The 23,505-nt window shown below is 34.7% G+C and overlaps 1 protein-coding gene across 1 annotated transcript; it reads right to left on the minus strand.

Moving 5' to 3' along the window:
- Positions 1 to 9,938: 9,938 nt before the first annotated feature.
- LOC149577169 (uncharacterized) lies at positions 9,939 to 11,453 on the minus strand. Its single transcript, XM_089795813.1, has one exon. The coding sequence runs from the start codon at positions 11,451 to 11,453 to the stop codon at positions 9,939 to 9,941; it is 1,515 nt and encodes a 504-aa protein (XP_089651939.1).
- Between the last annotated feature and the right edge of the window lie 12,052 nt (positions 11,454 to 23,505).

Consider the following 23,505-nt stretch of genomic DNA (forward strand, 5'->3'; position numbering starts at 1 on the left):
AGCTCCCAAATTTAAGGAAAAACTTTCTAAAATTTATTTTATGATAAAAGACTTTTTTAGTTTTAAAGTTTCAGTCTTTAACAAATGGCTAGATTTTTCCCTAAGCTGGTGGGGCTATTTGCAGCCCCACCCTATTTTCATTCGCTTCCTAAAAAAGCGAGGCTCCTATTATGAAGGAAAAGATTCTAATTAAACTTGGAGCCCCTCAAAAAAATTCTTATGGGACCTCCTCTACCTGAAAAATAGCCCTGTAGCCCCCCCTCATGGGACCCCTGCCTAATAGATTGTAAAGAAAAATGAAAGTAAATGAAGAACAAAATAAAGTAATGCTTAAAATGGAAAATCTACTTTATAATAAAAGTCATTTTGTTAATTGAAAAAATTATACTACTTGCAAATTATTGACAAGTTGTCAATGTTGAATCGAGGAAGATGGCGTTATTTTTAATCAATCTATATTTAAAAAAAAAAAATTCTTTAATTTATTATTTTCATATTAGTCAATTATAAATTCAAAAATGATTTATTTGAAAACTAATTTATGTTTCATTTTAAAATTAAAAGATTACAACTTAACTTAATATAGAATTTGAAAAAAAAAATGAATAATAGACAATGTTTTGATAAGTAATGCTTCTTAAATATTATTTGATAATATGGATAGATTTTATTGAAATCTAGATTTTAGGTTTAAAAGTTATTTCAAAATCATTGATAACTTCTTTAAAAAAATTAATATACATTACAAAAAATATTTTATAGTTAAAATATAAAAATCTTCGATTATGATCAAGATTTTAATTTTGAAATAATAAGAAAAATATCTTTAAAAAATCTACATAGATTTTAGTTAAAATTTAGAAAATTTTTGCTGAAATAAAAAATTATGTTTTCAAAATTAATTTTAGAAAGGTGATGACCCATTTTAATTCCTTTTTAAAATATAATTAAGTTTGGTTTATAGAATATTTTTTATTTCATCCAAAAAACAGAATAGTAATTTTTTTGAAATCTATATTAATTTTTTTTTACAACTAAAATGATGTCATATCTTACAAAGTAAAAATTTAACTTTAATTAGTAAATAATATTTTATTTAAATATGTATAATAGAAAACATAAATTTAAAATTATGATTAAAGGGTACTCAAATTAAGAATAAAATTATGGTTATTGTTATTCTTAATCTTAAATGATAAAGTATGGTTTTAAAAATCATAATCCTAACACTATACCCTTATCCTACGTGCTAACCCTAATCAAACTCTAACCTTAAACATAATTCTAAAAATGAAGTAAACCCATATCATAACCCTATTCCTATCCATATTACTAAAACTAGATGTTAAATCCTAACCCCAACTCTTAATGGTAACCCCTAATCCTAATGCTAAACCTTCCATCCTTAACCATCATACCAAGAATTGTGTAAACCCATAGTCTAACCCTAATTCTATACATAAACATAAACTTGTGATGAGCCATTTGTGGAAAGTACATCCGAGACATGCTAGTACCTATTGAATTTATACTTTATTTGATATCAAATTTTCAAGTCTAAGTTTAGGTTTTCAATTTGTTCTTATATCTATATTTGAACCTACTCAATATAGAGTTTCTCTTTATTATTTTCCTAACTTATATTCACTTTCTTAGCTCTTTTTTAATATTTAAAGGATAAAAGTATTTATAATTGTATTGAAATATTAATAGCAATTGAAGTGATTTGATGTAAAATTATGTAAATAAAACATAGAGGATAAGATCTTTGGATAATAAAAGTGAGCTAAATGTCATAAATACTAACACATATCATGACATCTTTAAAATTGTGTACTTAATCAACTCAATGAAGAAACATAATAGAGTTGAGTTGACTGATTTTTAAATTTAAATATTTCTAAGATGGTGGTCAAGTCTACATCTATATGGTTGAGTTTATGGCCACAAAGATAATCCTAGGAGGACAAACTACTCAACTTAGGTGGATATGAACTATACTAGGATTGATGCATGTATATTTATGTAATTAATTGAATAATATCCAACTATTTACAATACTTATGTTGATAAGTTGGGGCTAAATATGTCAAATTCATGTGTGTATAGGGAGAACAAAGGCAATACAAATGAGCCAAACTCAACATCATTTGCATATATATACATATATAGATCATCTTCCAAAATGAGAACAAGAGTACCTAAGAATTTGCATGGATATGCAAATTTTAGCTTATCAATAATATGTTATTTTTCAGTAATAAGTTTCTCTCAAATTTTCATAGTATCTTTTTTACAAAAAATCTAAAATAAAATTGTTACAAATGTTTTTAGAAATAATAACCACATTAGATCTAAACATGTCAGTTGGCTAATGTTACTTTCTCTTCCATACTATTAATTTAAGATTTCACTTTCAGTCATGTATTCTCAAAGTTATATTCTTGTTCATTTTGATTTTATGTCATGTTGAAGTCCTTTCCTTTGATCAAAACCTCATTATTACTTATGTCATCTTTTCATTCCCATCAAATATATCACTCTATCGGCTTATCGTTGTGCGTACAAAAATGTACAACTACTAGTTATTATTTAGTATTGATCTTTAGCATATATTTTTTAATTAATATTAAGATTCCACACTTAATTTTTTTTATGTAGCTTTAACTTTAAAACTTAATTAAATTTATTTTCTTTAATAAATTAGAACATTTTGATATATATATATATATATATATATATATATATATATATATATATATATATATATATATATATATATATATATATATATATATATATATATATATATATATATATATATATAATTGTGATATTTTCTATCAGGATTCAACTTTGTGATTTTTTAGTCAAACATATTGGCCACATATTTTATGAGTAGTGGTTCCCAGATCCTATCTCTCATGAGAATGAATGAAACACTTAACACACACTGGATGTAGGTGATGCTCACATAGGTGAAGCACTCAGACTTCCTAGGAGGTCACCATTCTAGTACCCCTTTGCTTGCAACCCCATATGCAAAACCTTCAGCATGTGTTGTGCCTTATGAACCATTCATTAGAAGGGCACTTAAGCTCATAAATTGATAAGTAGGAGATATTTTTCCACTATATTTGTTTTAGTTTTTAACTTTAAAAAAAAAAAAATCAAAATAAAATTATATCTATAATTAATTATAAATTATTTAATAATTAAAAGATATTTTCTATAGAAATTCAAATCCTAAAATTGTCATCAAGAATCATGTATGTGGCTTTCAAGTCAAACTCATTTGACTTATGTTTCATGTTCACAAAGGGAAGTGGACCAATTAGTCAAGTCCCCTATCAATGTTAAGTAACATCTTTCGTCATTTTCAAAATTTTAATTTATACATCATTTGTACATAAAAAATTGTAATATATTTGGTTTTAAAATTAAGTCTTGTTGAAAATATGTTGAACATTTTTTAATTTTTTTTATTTAGATCGGTAAGACGCTGAAGTCAAGATTAATTGTGGTGTTGTGATTAATTATTATTATTTATTAAACGTAAGAAGATTCAAACCCAAGACCTCTTCGATAAGAGGCTCACAATTTACCGTTGTGTTGTAGGCTCTTGCCTTATGTTGAACATTTTATTATTATGTAGCATTCTAATTTAAAACGATATACATTTCTTGGTTGCTTGACATGTTGTATTAGGTCAATTAATATTGTTTCATTATATATATGATATGATATTAAAAAAATTAGACCATTTATTAAGGGATGGGATAGAAATATAAATTTAGATGAGGAAATAATGAGTGATAGATGAATGAATGTAGAGAGGGATATGTATTTAGAGATAGAGGGAAAGAGAAAGAGGGAGAAGATAGAGAGAGATAAAGAGTGATACTCAAAGAAATTACGAGAGCTACCTAGATGGAGAGGGAGAAAGGGAGAGAGAAAATGAGAGATATAATAGAATTTTAAAGCTAAGAAGGAAGAGAGATAAATAGAGATATACATATGGTGAGATGGATTAATAGAGAGATAAAAAGATAAGGAGATGTATAAGGATGGGAGGGAGGGAGGTAGAGATAAATAAATATGTATATATACATATATAAATAGATACGCACACACACACACACACACACACACACACACACACACACACACACACACACAATATATATATATACATATATACATATATATATATATATATATATATATATATATATATATATACATATATATATACATATATATATATATACATATATATATATATACATATATATATACATATATATATACATATACATATATATATACATATATATATATATACATATATATATATATATACATATATATATATATACATATACATATATATATATATATACATATATATATGTATATATGTATACATATATATATATATGTATATATGTATATATATGTATATATGTATATACATATATATATATGTATATACATATATATATATGTATATACATATATATATATATATATATGTATATATATATATATATATATATATATATATATATATATATATATATATATATATATATATATATATATGTATATATCACGAGATGGATTAATAGAGAGATAAAAAGATAAGGAGATGTATAAGGATGGGAGGGAGGTAGAGATAAATAGATAAATAGAGACATATCGGACATGGATAAGTACACATATACAAATAGATATAAAGATGAGGAGAAATAAAGAGTGGGAGAAAAAAATAAAGATAGATAAAGGGAGTGGGAAAGGGAGAGATTTATGTGAAAGAGAAAATAAAGATATGTGACCATCTAGATTGGGGAGATATATTAGGGATAGAGAGGGATGTGGAGATTAAAAAATAGAGATGCTGATAAAGGGAGATATGGTAGAAAACTTACTAAGATGTAGAGCTTAAAATGTATATGAAAGGGGTCAAGGTGGAGAAAAATGGATGAATAGATAGAGAGAGTTAGATTTTTGAGATGTGGAGAGGGAGGTGGAATATATAGATAGAGATGAATAAAGAATTAGAGGATGGGAGAAAAATTGATAGATAAATAGGGAGATATTGAAAGGAAAAGATAAAAATAAATCTAGGGATCATACATAAGAAGAGATAAAGAGGAAGAGATAGAAAGAGATATAAATGGCGAGATATATTGATAACATATAGAAAAAATGTGAGGAAGAGATTAAAAATGGGAGATATACTTAAGTTGACCATCCATAATTCAAATGTTTTAAGCTAGGCACCTAGGCGCCACGAAATAATGGTAGGGGAGAGGACCCAGAAGTCGTGCACCCTAACTTCGGAGAGTTCAAAATATATTGAAACGATAAAAAAAATGACTAATTTTTTTACATCATCTTCTTCAAGTAGTTAAGTGTTTAAAACTAAGGTTTCGAGTCACGACTATCAAAATTGATGTTCATTTAACTCGATATTGTATAAAGTGTTCAATTAGCCATTTTCTGGACCCCCTACTGTTCATAGTTAATTACCACCCCATATCTTTGATTATCGATGTCCCATAAGTTGAACATTCCAACATGTTAATTGACCATATATATGACCTTATATAAACATTCCGACTTTATTAGTTGCATAATTTAGTATTTATAGATAAATGGTTTTGATCTACATTTAATTATAATGTATCTAATTAAATAACAAATATGAGCATATAAAAGTTTATTTAAGAAATAATAATTATTATTAAAAAATTTGTTATTAAAGCACGTATAACCTAACCCTAATTGTATTTTATATCATTTAACCTACATCTTTCTACATCTTTCGAACATTTAAAGTAGATATTTCTACATCTTTATCGGATGCAGTCTCTGGTGAACGTGTCTGTTTTGAGGCGCCTGCAGGTACTTTGGTGGACACGTTTCAAGCGATTTAATTGCTATGAAAAACCTTGCATTTTCTTTTGTTCTTTGTCTCTCTGGTAAGAGGGTTTTTACAGTTTGCTTGCATTTTGTTTGCGAGTTTGTATGGATTGTCTGTGGTTGCTAGTGTTGTTAACATCTCATGCTGTGTGGCAAGGATTAACAAAGATGGATGTCGAGGGAAGAAGACACGATATTCTCTCTGCAACTCCATGTGAGAAGACACGAAAATGGGTCTGCAAATCCATTGTAGATGACACAGAGGTGTTTATGGGTCTATATAGTAAATGCTTGAGCTTTCAACAAATTGGGTATATTGTTCATAAAATCTACTCCAACAGGGTTTGGCGGCTACTATGGCACATTAAGGGTAAGTGCATCAATGTACAGTGGCAATTCATTGTTATAACTTACTGCTTTCTACAGATTTCCTATCTTTTTTCATGGTTTTTGCCTTAATCTGTATTTGGGCAGGGAAGCTTCATAATCAAATGCAAAATAGAGGAGACCAATGGAGATTTCTACAAATGTGTCTATGGACACACAAAACTTTCAAGGATTTGGCATATTTCGAGCAGGTAAGGTCTTTATCGGACCTTACTGGGCAAATGACCCAGCTGTTCGTTTCTGCAATTATGGGTGGTCATAGATTTTTATTTTCGCATCATTTCATGGATTTGTTAGTTTAAATTTCAAGTTTAACCCTGGTCATAACCCTTAGTTTTATTTTTCGATTCCAGATCTAAAGGGGTTTTGTCTTTTTGTTAATCAAATTGCTGTTCCATGCTTTGATGCGTGAGATTTGGTGTATTCCTATAAATTTTGTAAATAATATTTGTTTTACATAGAGATTCTGGTGTAGTATTTTTTCAGAAGTACATTAATAGTAAAATCCCAAAGAAGGGTCGTAACAAATAACATCCAATTTTTCCTGTAATGCTATTTCACGATTTTAGTAAACCTTCCTTGAGTTTTTATGCTCTCCTGTACAAGGATGAGCCCCTTCAAAATAGAGAAAACCAGAAATTGCAAATGGGTTGAATTGGTATTAAGAAACAAGTGTCCATGAGATAGAAACCCCTTTAATCTCATGGCTGAATATGCATTTTCTTCTTCTCTTTTTGCTAACTTTAGAATTTCTAAACCATTCTATCACCACAATCTCCTCTTTAAAAACTTTAGAATTTCTAACACCAGGAAAGGAAATCAGAAATGGGAAATGCTAAGTACACTCGAGTAAAAACTCCCAAGGCAAAAATGGCTTGCCATCATAGTACAGGTGTTGGTTCCTTGTAATATTTGGACGCTCATGGGTGTTGGGGTTAGTTGTGAGGGGTGAATTTTGTGACATTTGTAGCAAATTCAATTGAAACCAGAATTGAGGAGCATGGTTTTCCTCTGAGTTTCAATGGGAATATATAATAGGGATATCCATTGGTTCTTTCCACCATTGTATTGTGTATGTTACCTTCAGATTCTTAATAGTCAGGCATATGTAGTTTGGTTGGGAGAATTTCATTTAAACTTATTGTTTGCAATTTACAACCAGCTCCACTCGCCCCTATTTTTATTGAAAGTTTGATCCCTGTCGTCAAATGTCCCTTACTACTTTGATTACAATTTCATGATATCAGATTAGAGGAAAACCACATTTTTTCATTGATTAAGGAAATTAAATAGTACGACATTCTAACATCACAGCCAGCACTAAGTAAAAATATAAATTAGGTTGCAACACTAATTTTAGAGGGCTTCATTCCCAACTGTCAACACCCAGCAGTCACTCATATTATCTATTGTAGTCCTTGATTAATTTCCAAGGGAACATTGCATATTTTGTCAGTTTTGCATTACCCTTTGATTAATTGCCTTGGCCCAGTAAGGTTGACCTAGCATACAATAGTTACATGTATGAACTCATAAATGATTTAGTTGAGGATCTTATTAGCCACAGTTCAGCCATGCATATCCTAATACAATCAATGGGTTAAATTTAGAGCATGTCCACTACTTCAAAGGAGCATTTTTCTAAACAAAAATCCATTTTGGGTGCTTTTTCCTGAAATCTTCATTTTCTTATGTAGCATATTTGATAAGAGAATTATTTCACTTGATCAAATACTCTTAGTGAATGTTTGAAGGATTCCCTTAAGTTCCAAAATATTTCCACTGTTGTCAGCAAGTTTATTATAGGGGGATCATCAAATGACGGCTTTGATTTGTGATGTCCCCAGCTAGGACTTTACTTGATTTACCCAAAAATGTCCAACTGGATGGCAATTTAATTAGATTATATAATACATTCAAGTTCAATTAAGAAACATCAGATGATTTATAATACATTGAACAAATAACATAGTATCATTAGGTAGGGATAGTATATTGCATAAAATTGTAGAACAGCATATAACAAATGGTCTTCAGTATCATTAGGCAGGGATAGCATATTGCATATCATGCATCTGATTAGAATCTGGAAATCAAATATGGCTCCTTTATCACTGCAGCTCAAACAACATGCATTTTGTGATTAAGCTGTTTGCTATTAAGTTGTGTAAGTTGTAACACATTTTTGTTGTTGTGCTGTAGTACAACATTTTTCAGCTTCTAGTAGTTGGAACATAAGCATGACAAAAGAAATTACATAGTTGGAAATAGTAGAGGAGGTAGGAGATAAGGACTAGTCAATAGAACATTACAAAATTCCAAACTTGTCACTGGAAAATAAGATTGGACTGCTATTGTAAAATAGGACCAGTCTGTAGTATATAACAAAATGACTAGCTTATGAAAATAGAAGCTCTTCTGCTATAACAAAATGACGAGCTTGTGAATATAGAGGTACTCCATATAAAAATTTCTATAGGATCATTAGTTCACCATAAAGCCAGGGAAGGGTTCAGGTTCCCCCTCAGTACTATCTACTATAGGATTTTCTGGACAAGCTGATTCAACTTGTGGGGTGATGGGAGTCATATGCTCAAACATATTTTCATCTAACAATCTACCAATTGGGAATTGCTTGATTGGAGAATGAGGGGGGCTTTGGCTAACAACAGATTGGATGTTATGGAGGGCAGCATAGGTAGGGGATAGAATGTTGTACATGTCCCTCAAAATTTGATGATGCTCAGGTAAGGGGGTTGTTGGAGTACTATTGTGGCCTGCTCTGTTTGGATTTGGTTCTGAAATACTGATGTTATAATCAAGTTGCATAGGGGATATATTTTCAATTCCTCTGTTGTCTTTCTCTTTTTCCAGCCTACCTTTTCTACAATTTACTTTTTCTTTCTTCTTCAACTCCCTCTCTTTTTGTTGCTGCAACTTTTCCTCTATCTTCTGTTGCTTTATTGTTTGTCTTTCAAGTTTCTGATCATCTTTCCTTTTTCTCAGCTCAGATTGTAGTTTTTTCTTTTCCTCCAGCTGTTGTTTCTTCCTTTCTTTTAGCTCTTGAAGTTCAACTTTCCTTGCTTGTTGTTGCTCCTGTAGCATTATGTACTCATTAGATGTAAGTATTTGAGATTTTCTTCCCAATCTAAGAGTAGCATTGTCAGATGTCACAGATCTCTTTGTGACCCTTTCAATTGGTAGCTTCAAAAAACTTCTTAATGACCCCTGACTGCATAACATTTGTTCATCTTCTGTCTCCAAAGCTAGAGATCTATTCAATGCATCTAGAGTATGTTCAGTTAGTCCACCTTCATCTTCAATGCATCCAACTTCATTCTCATTATGATCTGTAGTTTCCCAAATTTTTGCTTCAGCATAGTAATGAACCACCTCTTCTATTGGCATTGAAGGTGGAGAAGGAATGGATAATGAAATGTCTTCATTTTGAAATTCAATCTGCACTCCCAATTCTTTTGCTCCTTCTTAACCCAATCAGGTGGATCAAATTGTGTTGGCAAACTCATATCATCATGCATGCTAGTTTCAAATTGAGTTGAGGGTACAACATCTACTGGTGGATTTTGGCTTTCAAATGAAGCATCTTCTTGCTGTTTTTCCATCTATGCCACACAATCTTCAATGGGCACAACATCTACTAGTGGATATTGGCTTTCAAATGAAGCATCTTGTTGCTGTTTTGCCATTTGTGCCACACAATCTTCAATGACAACATCATCATCATAACCAGCTAGCCTTAAAATGCTTGCAATTCCTTCAGCAACACTTTCATCTTCCACATTGAATGCATCACTTGGCTTCATGTCATTACGAAGAGCATCACTATTCAATGGCCAAATCCCAGTCCTTCGAAAGCCAGTTGTAATATTATCAGGTACAAGGGCAAGTTTGAAAGCTTTGCTTGCTAGTTCTGCTAATTCCATTCTCCTTATTTCGATGTGTGGATGTTTAGACATCCATTTTGACCTCTCACATTTGAAATATGACTTGAATGGAGAAAATACACTTACATCCAAAGGTTGTAGTCGATGACTAGTGTGAGCAGGCAATGTAAGAAGATCTATGCCTAATGATCTTGCCTCCTGGATTGTAGCAAAGGCAACATGGCTTCCATGTCCATCAAAAATAAGGAGATGCCTATTCTTGGGTGAAGCACCACCTGGAACAGATCTAGCAAAATGATGGAGCCAATTTAAGAATAATTCTTTTGTCATCCAAGCATGTTCTTGTGCTGCCATACAAGCTCCAGCTTCACAATTAGCAATGTAATTTTTAAGTCTTCTTTTTGCTTTAAAAAGATAAAATCCTGGTATGCTGTTACCTGCAGCATTGATACAACATAGTACTGTAATCCATTCTCTACTTTTAGATAAGATTTGAGGCACACTTCGACTTCCCAACTTTGCAATCACTTTCATCCCACAGTTTCTACCTGGTTGCACTCCTGTTTCATCACAGTTCCAAATGTGTGTTGGTTCATAATGGTTAGTATCATACAATGTTGACAAATTATTATAAAAATCTACCACAATACTTGGTCGTAGCATCACTGCTCTATCCCTATCTAGACCCTCTGCAGTCCTTATAGTCAAATCTGGATGGCGTTTATGAAATCCAACCCACCAGGACCTACCAGGCAATCCATTTTTGAATGGATTTGGCCTTGTTTGGCAAATGTGAGCCACATGTGACTTCAGCTGAATCACCTCCAATCCACGACCAAGTTGAGCTAAATCCTTACACCACTCAACAACTTCTAGCTCTTCTTCCAAGGAGAGAATCGTCGGGGATCCCTTGATTTTTGTTGTTGTGAGTCCTGCTAACCAATAAGATAAGCTACTAACAGGGATTCCCCACTTCTTAGCTGCTCCTCTTATTGAAAAATAATTATCTTCAACATCTTCAATTGCATGTTCCATATCCTCTTCTGTCCATTGCTTTCCTTGCAACCTTTTCTTATTCTTTTGGCTTTCAGAGTTGGGAATTGTGTTATCAGGAGTTGGCTTCGCTGAACTATCTCCATCATCAGATTCAATAACATGTAATTTAACACCTCGTGGATAATGAGTTCTAACTTTTTGAGTAGTTCTTTTGCTTCTTCTCTTCCCTGCTACCATAATGCCTAAATAGAACAACATACATTAGAATAGTACTGTGACAGATTATGCTCAGCTACTACAACATTTGAAAAGAATAACAACATACTTAAAAATGACTTTGATATTTCTGTTATACTTCATTGTTATTTTTACATTTGAACTTACTACAACATTTTAAAAGAATAACAACATACTATGATACAAACATTAACAACATACTATGATGCAAACATTTTAATCTGGATTGTACAGATTTCTATAGTATGCTGTTATAATACTATGATGCAAACATCTTATGATGGACTGTACAGATTTCTATAGTATGCTGTTATAATACTATGATGCAAACATCTTACCATAGACTATACAGATTTCTATAGTATGCTGTTATAATACTATGATGCAAACATCTTACCATAGACTATATAGATTTCTATAGTATGCTGTTATTTTTTCAAATGTTGTATGTACATTTTTTGTAGAATCAAATCTATAAATAACAGCATACTATTATATAGTAGAACTATAATAGAAATAGTGAAGTATGCTGTTATTTTTTTCAAATGTTGTAAGCTATTATTTAATAGTTGACTGTAATAGCATACACTATATGAAAAGAAGAATAACATACACTATATGAAAAGAAGAACATCATACACTATATGAAAAGAAGATCAACATAGACTATATGATGGATTGTAATAGCATACCTTAAAATAATAGCAAATTTTGATTGTAATAGCATACACTATATGAGAAGAAGAACATCATACACTATATGAAAAGAAGATTAGCATAGACTATATGATGGATTATAATAGCATACCTTAAAATAATAGCAGATTTAAAATACCTTGATGGTTGGATGCTACTGGGCCCTCTGATAGTGAGAAACTGATGCTACTGGGCCCTTTGATATTGTGAGAAACAGATGCTATTGGGCCCTCTGATATCCTAAGAAACTAAGTTCAATGTAGTCACAAACATGCAAACACATTTGTAAAATAAAGTTCAATGCAGTCATAGAGAATGCAAACACATTTGTAAAAGAACTATTTCACCGCATGTCATATTAATACCTAGAAATTTTTCTCTCCCAGTAAATAGAATTTGAAATTTGAAAATGGTTGATCGTTGCTTACATTTAACTCTCTGGTTTTCAAGAACAGATTTTGAATTATGTTGCATTAATTGTTTGATTTGAATGTATTGGATTTTGAATTATGTTGCATTAATTGTTTGATTTGAATGGATTGGGGAGCTCAAACAAATCCACCATTACGGTTGCAGGTACTCCAAGTTATTGCATCTACTCCAGCTTTGCTTGTAAAATACTCCAGCTTTGCTTCCAAACTTCTCCAGCTTTGTTGATCGAAGACTTCAATTCCAGCATGATGGTTTTAGAATTTGTCAGAGATGGTTTCAGTTTTTGTCAGAGATGGGATGGGATATCGTCAGAGATGGGATGACCTGTTAAAGAAAGTTGATTTATGTACATTTGTATATGTTGCGGTAGTTGAACAACAATAGTCTAGTCATCAATTAGACATCAAGTAATGAGTTGACATCTTGTCCATGAGTTTGGACAACTATTTTGTAGATTTTGTGTCATTTTAAATATAACATCTATTGAATGTATCTTGATATTGTGTACACAGTAGTTTGACTTATGCAAAATAACATTTAAATGGGTTTTATATAAAATATGGAATGAATGTTTTTGTCCACAAGTGGTATTAGATATAGTAAATCAATGATCTAGTCATGAACATTCTGAAGTTATCTATGTTGAAGTAAACATTGGTAAATTTCAAACAGCAAAATTAGTGTCTTATTGTACAATTAATAGGCTATATTGATACAGTAGTTGGCCTAGATTATCTTAATGGAATTCACAATTATTGATACCCGTTCAACCACGGGGTCCTCTCCCCTAGTGAAGCCCCCTTAAAACCGAGAGTCGATATGCAAGCGTTAACCCTAACTAGGGTTTTGGTCGATTGCGATAATCAAGTCGAGGGAAGCGAGGGTATTTTAGATATGCTCGAAGCATCCATGTTTTATCGTGAGAGCGTTCTGTGACTCTTCGCATAGGTCTACAGGTTTTTACTCAGGTCGCTAACCGATTTACGGCGATCTTTGATTCGTATTGTTGTTTTTCTGAGTTTCTGTTGAACTGTAGTTGTTTTATTTGTACAGTGCTTCTCAAGATTAATTGACGATTCTCGATTTTTCTACTGTTGGATTTTTCTGTTATTGTCTGGTTAATTTGTGAATCATTTAATTTAAATTCGCCTCTTGTTTTTCTTCTTAATATGGTTTGCCAATGATGGTCTTAAATATACTTCGAGGTGTACAATGAGAACACTTTTCACTGAGGCAACCGTATGGGTTACAGAATTTCTTATCCTTCAGTGTTTTTCTATTAACAGGATGCTGTATAGGATATTTAGTATGGAAGGGGTTTGTTTCTGAAAATCATCGTATTCATGTTAGGGTTTACTTTCTCTTGTACACCCATTAGAAGATGAAAGAAGTCTAAACATTAGCAACACGCTCTAGGAAAGGTTGTAAGAGAAGCTCCATCGCACTAGACAAGTCACCCGTCTGTTCACTTCTTATCCCCATACCTCCAACGTATGATACGTCCTCTGCCTCTAGGCAACTGAAAATCCTAAATCTGGATTCGCTCAAATGCCATAACCTGCCGGTCTCCGATTGTATATTGAAGCGCACAGTTTTGTATATCGAGACCCGTTGACCTATTTAGAGCAGTTGTATTTTATATTTGTTCCCCATGTATTTCCCGCATTTCTATTTTACTGTACCAGTTGTATCTGTAAAGTTCTTTCCAACTATTAATGGCGATTTTTGATGTTTCTACATTCTTGAATTTCCTATTGTTTTCTGGCTTAACCGTTGATCAGTTTATTTAAGTTTGTCTATCTTGTTATAAAAATTGTTTGCCAATGATGGCTTTAAATATACTTCGAGGTGTACACTGAGAACACTTTTTACTGAGGTGACTTATAGTATCCTGTTTTTTGGGTTTACCGATGTTTCTCTTTCCTGGGTGCTATTTGTGGGATATTTCGCATGTAAGGGATTTTTGAAAATCAATTGTTATATGTTAAGTTTTGCTTTTTTCTTGAGATTTTTTTTGGTGACAAAAAAACTCATCACTGGATTGATCATATTTTGTGAAAATTCTTACCTTTCATTAGACAACTATACTAATGTTTGCATTGACCATCTGATGCAATACAGAAATCTCTGCTGCGATTCAATCTCGATACTTCTAATGTAAAACATACATGTGCTCACTGAATTCCGCAACTACAATGGTTTGCAACATAACAAATTAAAATTATTTATTCAAAATTTAAAACAAAATCTTGCATCGCACGGCCTTCAATGACCACTATAACTTTCAAAGTTTTTTGTAGTTCTAGATCTAGATTCTTCATTCCTTCTATCTTTGTGCATTTGTTCCTTCACCTGTGTTACTTCAATTCCTTATCTACAGATGGACCGACATCTATTTTAGCTGCTTCCTATCTATTTGAGCATCCACCTCCTCCTCTGTCCTGGGCAATAGCCTTGATACCTCATTGGGCTGCCTCTACCTACGCCCTCTGCCCTCGTTATATTTTCTGAAATGCCTTTTAGTTTATAAAATGGCTCCATCTGCCATTCCAATGCAGACCACTAATTTACCCGTTTCTTCCCCTGCTTCTACTATTTCAATTTCCAGCTCACTATCTGTTTTCAACTGCACTCTTACATTCTTTCCTTGGTCGGTTAGGTGCAATACTCTTCTTCTCTGCTATCATTGCCCGGTGTCTTGTCTTATGCATCAAGTTTCCATTTGTTGTAACTTGTAACTACTACCTTTCTGATTCGTCAAATCCAGCAGTCAGAGATCGAACCTTCACATTCACATTTAATGGTTGTTGATACCCTGTTTTTTTAATGACTATTTTGCCATGGGCAGGCAGTACGCTTCTGCATCACCATCAACCATGTGGCCTTAGTTATGTTCTCGGTTCATTATTTATACAATGAATGATTTGGTTTTTTGTGTGTGCAACCAGCGACTTGGTTGTGGATTGCTGCTGATTTGTTTCATTATTGTAAGGTTTAAAGTTTTTGCTTGTGTAAATTTATACCTTTTCTTAGCGTTCTTTTTTGAAATTACTTGACTGTAGCTCTGTAACACGCTAATTTGAACTCAAGCCGAGAATCACATTATATATGTAATTATCAACTTTAAAGTATCTTTCGGAATATTTCTGGTTTAGTATCTGTGCACATCACCAATCACTACAAATTTATACTATAGTACAATAGATATTAATAATCCACAATAGAATTTAATGCCATAAATCTATTGTTAATATCTAGTTGCACATCAATATCATTATGAACAAGTATATTCCTATACTACTTTTATAGGCTAATCTTCAGACAAAATGTACTAAAGACAACACAGTTTTTTTTTCCAGATTCATGCAGATCATGAAGATCAAATGCTGAAAGTTTTGGAAAAATGCAAGATGTTTTTGATTTTTTGAAAATTGGTCAACTGTACAGTTTGTAGCCCTTTTGGTGTTTGTGGGGAGAATTAGCACTCTTCCTTTTTTAAACCATATGTTTCACATTGATTTTAAACATTGTTGTTGATTTTTTTTTGTCGTTATTTCATTCAAAAATTTGATGAGTGGATGCTTAATTGATATTTGAATGAAGTGATGTTTGAATGATTAGATTTCATTGATTTGATGATGAATTTCCCTGTTTATATCCAATATGAGGTAGAGATATGTCTTTTCTTAATGTCTGCCCTTCGTTTATATCTTGAAATATGAGGGAGAGACACCATTTAATAATGTTTGTCCTTTGCAATTGTCATGAAATCATATCACAATTCCCTTTGAAGGAGTTCAATCCTTGATAATTTCTGCCTTTTGAAACAGTTCTTTCATAAGTAGTACCTAAACCTTTATAATTTTTACCATTCTAAAAGAGTCAACTATTCATAATTATCACTCTTTGGAGGAATCATAATCCTTAAACACCTTTTGAAAGTCATTTGTACCCTTTTATATCTCATTTTGAAAGAGTTACAACTCTTCATTATATGACTCTTGATCATTCATTAAACTTAATTATTTTATTAATTATTATTATTTAGTGCATTACAATCACCGCAGCAGCCTGAATTCTGTGTGAATATGAAAAAAATCTTAAAATCACCATTTGAACTCTAATATAAATTAAGGTAGGTGGACTTTTTCCTTGTGTGGAACTTATGTAATTCTTTCCCTAAAAGGAAATTTGAATGGCCCCTTCTGTATCTGCACCCTAAGCTTTGGGGTTGTCGGGCTTGTCTTTGGGTTCAGTGGTTGTAGGGTGTGCATTGACTTTAGATGCGGATGGTGCAAAGGCTGCGGCTTTGGTACCTAGCTCTGAGAAGGTTGGGGTTGGGGCTGCTGTGGTGGGGGTGAAAGGTGGGCTTTCTTATGCCCAGTTGGAGGTGGGCATGGTTATGCCACAAATCGGGTGGTGTCTCTTACCTTTCCTGTTTGTAGTTCCATTGCTATAGATCTTGATGAAAAAACTATTTCTGACATTGAGCAGAGCATTGAGGCTCTTATAGATGATGTCTTCGTCTGCCTTTCCAAGGGTTTCTGGCCTGCTTCCCCAGGGCTTCATGCTTGGTTTTCCAATTAGTGAGAACCTCTTATATTGGATGTTCAGAAATTTCCTTTGGCAATTTTTTTAAATTATTGAATGGTTTTTCTGTCTGAACACTTATTTACTTTAGAAAATTGGTACCCTTTGATGGTTGAACCTTGACATCATGATTTTAACCCTTTTACCCAATCTTTTTACAAAATGCCTATTTGGGTTCACCTTCCCAATCTCCTTTTCACTCAACTTATGCCTCTATTCTTGTGGCTATAGATGCTTCCCAAGTCCAAAGGGGACCTTGGTTCAATCTTTGGATTACGAATATATTCTTTTTAGTTTTAGATGTAGAAAATGTTTCAAAACTGGTCATGTCACGGCTATATGAAAGAATTAAAGTTAAGAAATTCTCCTCCTGGTGGAAGGGGGTCTTTTTGCAACAACCGGGTGCAAGAGGTTGGTAAGGATGATGGTTCTGTTTTGGCTTCTGCTGGCTCTGATCAAACATCTGCTACTGAAGGTTCATCCCAGAAAGGTGCTGGTTCTGATCAACATAGTATTATTGCTGGTGGTAGCGCTGGTGTCCCAGATAAGGGGGTGCTTTTATGTTGGAACTGCTGGCCTCTCCTCAGCGGTTGTGATTCCAACCCAATGGGTTTCTGCTGGCTATGCTGTCCTGGTTAGAGATCCTGGCTCTATGATGTCTGATGGTCCTGCTTTGGAGCAGGCATCTGTTTCGATTGCCAGTGCTGATTGGGCTGCCCTGTCCTTGTTGGGCGTTCTTCCTCATTGGGACTCTTTGTCTTTGCAGAAAGCTGCTACCATGGTGGAGGATGGGTGGTTCAAGGTTTGAAAGAAAAAATCTAAAGTCCCACTGGCCAGGTTTGACATGACCCTTTGTTCCCATAAGGGTAAATCTATAATAAGATGTAAGCTTCTATCTGTTGTTAGGACTGCATGTTGTTCTTAGTTTTTATGCTTCGTTAAATATCTCTAGTTTTGAGTTGCATAATCTTTTTAAAATCTGTTTTGTAAATGGTTTCAGGGCCCTTTTAAAACCTGCTTCACTTGATTGTAAACTTAAAGAGTATTTTGTAGTGCTGGTGGCCCTATGAATATCATTAAATTTGCTTATTTTTTAAAGCTACTTCAAAATTATTTTCTTTTTTATTTCTTATAATTTTGAGACTTCCTAATTCCAATTTTTTTGAAATAGCCCAACTGTATGGCCAACTAACATTATGCTTCAGAGCATTATTCTACATTATTTCGAAAAAGAACTTATGCTGCATTCTTCTCAGCAATCATGGCTGTAATTACAGAAAAAAATTCAATTAAACACAATTTATTGAGGCACTTTCAAGGAGCAAAACAATTACTTTCTGAAATCTAGCTTATGAAATAGACAAAATTGAAAATTATAAGAAAGCATCTGATTATGGCTTGTTAGGAATTGATTAATAGATTTATTATCTTTTGTCTTTATTGTATGGCCTTGTGAATATTATTAAATTGGCTAATTCTTTAAAACTATTATCTTTATATTGTTTCTAATAATTTTGAGACTTGCTAATTTCGATAGTTTTGAAATAGCCCAATTTACGGAAGCACCTTCAAGTGGCAAAACAATTATTTTTCAAAATTTACTGCGGCAGTGCCCCCGTAACTCGAGTTTCAAAGGAGTGGATCGTTCTACAGCTGGCAATGCTGGTGGTTTGGCAGATACTACAGGGAAAGGACAATCTCAAATGGTTAATACTATCAAGGGGATGAATCCACAAGATGCTTCAGGTAAGGGTAAGGCTCAAATGCAGGATAAGGATGGATTTACCCCTGTTCGCCCTCGAGCTAAGGCACGTGGTCAAAAGAGGCCTTTGAAAGAAAGATTATCTGATTCAGGTTTTAACCGCTTTGAGGTGCTGGATAGTATGGTTCTAGAGGAGGGTATTCCTCCTCCTATCTCTTTTGATCCAGTTTGCCCAGATGAGAGATCTGTTCCTAATGATGCTTGTGGGGCATCTCAAGTTGTAGTATATCAGAACTGTGAGGTTCCTGTAGCTCTTGTGACAGAGGCTCTGGTGACTCCTGCAGTGTTGGAAGATAATGATGTTGTTTTGGCTGACTTGGTTAAGGATGTGCTACCATCAGGTAAGGGCAAGGGATCTCCTCTCCCCTTGGGGTTGCTGCCTCGACCCTTTAAGCGAGCTTCTTCTACTCCCCCTCTAAGGAGTGGGCGCAAAACAGACCAAGAGAAGATTAAACTCACAGGAGATATATTGATTGAGTCTGGTGCAGTGAAACCTTTGGATTCTCATTTTTCCAATTCTACCCAATGATAATTATTCTCTCATGGAATGTAAGGGGGTTGAATAGCATCTCTAGACAAAAGGCTATTCATAACTTGGTGGTTGATCATAGTCCTGATGTTTTTTGTATCCAAGAGACTAAGCTCTCTGTGGAGTCTATGGTCCAACATGCCTCTAGTATTTGGTCTCGTGGCCAATGCCAGTGTGTTGGGGCAACGGGCAGTGCTGGTGTTTTAGCTATATTTTGGGATCCTCAAAAAATTTCTCCTTTTGGCTAGATGTCTTCTTGCTCAGCTCTCTCTATGGTAGCTTCTGCTCTAGACTCAGGAGAGGTAATCATGGTTACTAATGTGTATGCACCTGTTGATCTTGTGGGAAAGGAGGAACTTTGGGAACATATTCAATATGTTAGAAATTGTCATCCTTATCATCCTTGGGTGTTAGCAGGGGACTTCAATTCAGTTTTAAGTCTGGAAGAGAAGCATGGTGGTTTGGCTAGATTGGGGCCTTCTTCTGCTCTTCTTCGGCAACACATATCTCTTTTGCATCTCTCTGATGTTAAGCTTTCTAATGGCCTCTATACCTGGAATAATCGCAGGACTGGTGTTGCTGCTATCTCAGAACGTCTGGATAGATTTCTTGTTTCTTGCTTCTGGCTTAGTGGCACCCTTACTATCTCTTCAGAAATTCTTGATTGGAGGGGTTCAGATCATTGGTCAATCAAATTTTTCGCTATAGGGGCTTATGTTCCGAAGCATCCTCTTTTTAAGTTCCAGTTGATGTGGCTTCGTGACTCCTCTCTTCATGATTTTGTTTTTTGTTGGTGGAAAGATGGTGCTCCTGCATATGGTACTGCAATGTTCTCGTTTTCTAAAAGGCTTCAATATGTTAAAAGGCAGCTCAAGATATGGAATAGGGAATGCTTTGGGAACCTTCACTTTATGAAGAGGCTTGTTCAAGAAAATCTTGATGTCATCCAAGGGAGATTAGAGATCGAGGTTTCTCAGAGGATCTTGGCTAGGCTGAATCCCTTGCTTCTAGAGCTCTAGAAGAATGGGAACTTCGAGAGGAAATTTTTTGGAAGCAAAAGGCTCGAGTTGATTGGCTCCAGGAAGGTGATCGAAATACTGCCTTTTTCCATAAAACAGTGCAATCTCGCCGGAATCAGAGCACTATCTCTTCTTTGGTTAATTCTCAAGGTATCCAACTGAATTCCTTGCCAGCTTTGTTCCAGGAGGCTATTTCGTACTTCTCTACCCTCTTCTCTGAGGACTCTCCTCCTGCTGATAATGAAGAAAATATTATTTTGTCTTGTATTCCTTCCCTTATCACTCAAGAAATGAATGATTATCTCATGCGTCCTATCTCTTTGGAAGAGCTGGAGGAGGTGGTCTTTGGCATGCCTAAGGGGAAGGCTCCTGGTCCTGATGGCTTTCCAATTGAATTCTTTCAGGAATTTTGGGACATCATTAATCATGATTTGTTGGAGGTGGTTAAAGAATCCTATGCTAGCAAGCAGATGCTTCGAGCTTTGAACTCTACATTCTTGACTCTTATTCCTAAGAGAGGGTGCTAATCAATTGGAGTTTTTTAGACCAATTGCCTTATGTAATGTGGTTTACAAAATTATTACTAAGCTGATTGCTGAGAGATTGAAAAGGTGGCTTCCCATTATTATCTCAGAAGAACAAGGTGGTTTTGTTGCTGGCAGACAAATTTTGGATGGGGTGGTTATTGCTACTGAGGCTATTCACTCTATGACTACTTCAAGGGAGAGAGCCATGTTTGTTAAGCTAGATATGGCTAAGGCCTACTATAGAGTTAAATGGAGCTTCCTAAGGAGTATTCTTCTTTCTTTTGGATTTAGCTCTGACTGGGTGAGTTGGATTATGAGTTGTGTTACTTCTGCCTCTTTTTCTGTTCTTATTAATGGTCAACCTTCACAACTATTTGGTGCTTCTAGAGGCCTCCGCCAGGGTGACCCTCTCTCCCCATATCTATTCATCATCATGGCTGAAGGCTTGGACAGATTCATTAAGCATCAGGTGTCCCAGAATTCTATTCAAGTTTGGCGGTGGGGTAATGGCTTACTTTCTCTTTCCCATCTTCAATTTGTTGATGATTCTGCTCTTGCCGGTCTTGCTAGGATCAAGGAAGCTGAAGCCTTTCGACATGCTTTGGACGTTTATTTGGCAGCTTCAGGCCAGAAAGTTAATGAGCACAAATCTTTCATTTACTTTTTTAACACTCCTGATTCTATTCAGCACAGGATTGTTGGTATCCTACGGTTTCAGATAGGTTCACTTCCTTTGACTTATCTTGGCATTCCTATTGCTGTTTCCAGGCAGCCACGTCTCTTCTGGCAAAGTTTGATTACCAAGCTTCAGGATAAGGTAAATCATTGGACTCATAGATGGCTTTCTACTGCTGCCCGGGTTACTCTTCTTCAAGCTGTTATCCAAACTCTTCCTACTTATAGAAGCATGGTTTATGTTGCACCTATTTACTTTCTCAAGGAGTTTGATGCTCTTTCTCGACAATTCCTTTGGAGTGGTAATTTGCGTAGTACTAAATGGAGCTTGGTTAATTGGGCAATTGTTTGTAGGCCTAAAAAGGAGGGTGGTCTTGGTCTTCGATCTGCTCTATTGAGTAGTCAAGCTTTGGCTGCTAAACTTTATTGGCGATGGTGCTCTGGACAACATCAACTTTGGGCTCGTATTATCACTCATAAATATTTTCATGGTGCTGATCCTTGCTCTGTTTCTGCACTTCCTCTTGAAGGTCGTGGCTCAATGGTTTGGCATACTTTGAAGACAGGTGCGAAGTTGGTGAAGAGGGGTCTGTTCTGGATATGTAAAGGAGGTTCTCAAGCTTTGTTTTGGTCTGATGCTTGGGATGGATTCCCTTCCATTTTATCCATATACCCTCATCTTCAGCCTCTTTGTGACTCTTTTCTTGCCGCTGGATGGGATAAAGTGGCTCATTACAAGACTCCTTATCAATTGGGACCTGTTGTTGGTTACAAATGAAAGCATTCCTTTGATTGGCCTCCTGGAGGTACAGACATGGATCGTCAGGAGCTTTCTCAAATTCTGGCCTCTAAAGAGTGTTCTTCTTTGCTTGGTCCAGATGTTTTGGCTTGGGGTGGTACCTTGTTTGGTAAATATCATGTCTCTGCTGGGTATCAGGAGATAACTAGACAATTATTTGGGGATGCTGAGGTCCCTTGGTGGAAGCAAGTTTGGAATAAAGTTTCTTGGTCCAAGTGCAATTTTTTCATGTGGCTATTGGCTCACAATCGTTGTCTTACCTGGGATAATCTTTGTAAACGTGGATTTCAGGGCCCCTCTTATTGTGTTTTGTGTGGTAATGGCGAGGAGTTTGTCTCCCATTTGTTCTTCCATTGCTCCTATTCTACTCAGATATGGCACCTTTGGTGGAGCGCTTGGGGTTGCTCTTGTCGGCATGCTTCCTCTTTGCCTGAGTTCTGGGCCCGCTTGGGTAGTGCTCCCTCCAAGTCTTCTTCTCTCCATGCTGCTTGGATTCCTGGCCCATCTTTCATGCTTTGGCATATCTGGTTGGAGAGGAATCGTCGCATATTCCAAAATGTTCGGCTTGGTGTTTTGCATCTTTGGTGGAAAATATCACATTCTCTTAAGGAAACTATTCTTGTGAAGTGTGAGCTTGATGGCGGTATGGATTCGGTTGATCTTGCTATCTATAATCGCCTCAATTTTCATCTGTAGGATGGGGTTGCAGCTCATAGGTTTCCTTCTATGTCCAGGCAGCTTCACCATCAGAGGAAGGGTCGGGTTAACCGGGATGGGCACTGGACTCCTCCTCCCTGTGGAGTTCTGAAAATTAACACTGATGGTTCTTCCCGTGGGAATCCTGGTCCGGCTGGTATTGGCGGAGTGGCTCGTTGTAGTTCTGGGGATGTTAAATTTTTCTTCTCAGTTCATAAGGGTGATTATACTAACAATCTCATGGAAGCTCAGGCTATTTTATATGCTGTGGAACAGTGTTGCTTGCGGGGATGGCGTAAGATTATTTGTGAGTCTGATTCCCAGGTG

Source organism: Cupressus sempervirens, chromosome 1 (assembly GCF_028749045.1).
Source record: "Cupressus sempervirens isolate cs-2001-9-10 chromosome 1, ASM2874904v1, whole genome shotgun sequence".
In the NCBI taxonomy this organism is placed as follows: domain Eukaryota; kingdom Viridiplantae; phylum Streptophyta; class Pinopsida; order Cupressales; family Cupressaceae; genus Cupressus; species Cupressus sempervirens.

Bases quoted from the DNA above. Each gene is read 5' to 3' on its own strand.
- LOC149577169 (XM_089795813.1), bottom strand. From the start codon at position 11,453: ATGGTAGCAGGGAAGAGAAGAAGCAAAAGAACTACTCAAAAAGTTAGA.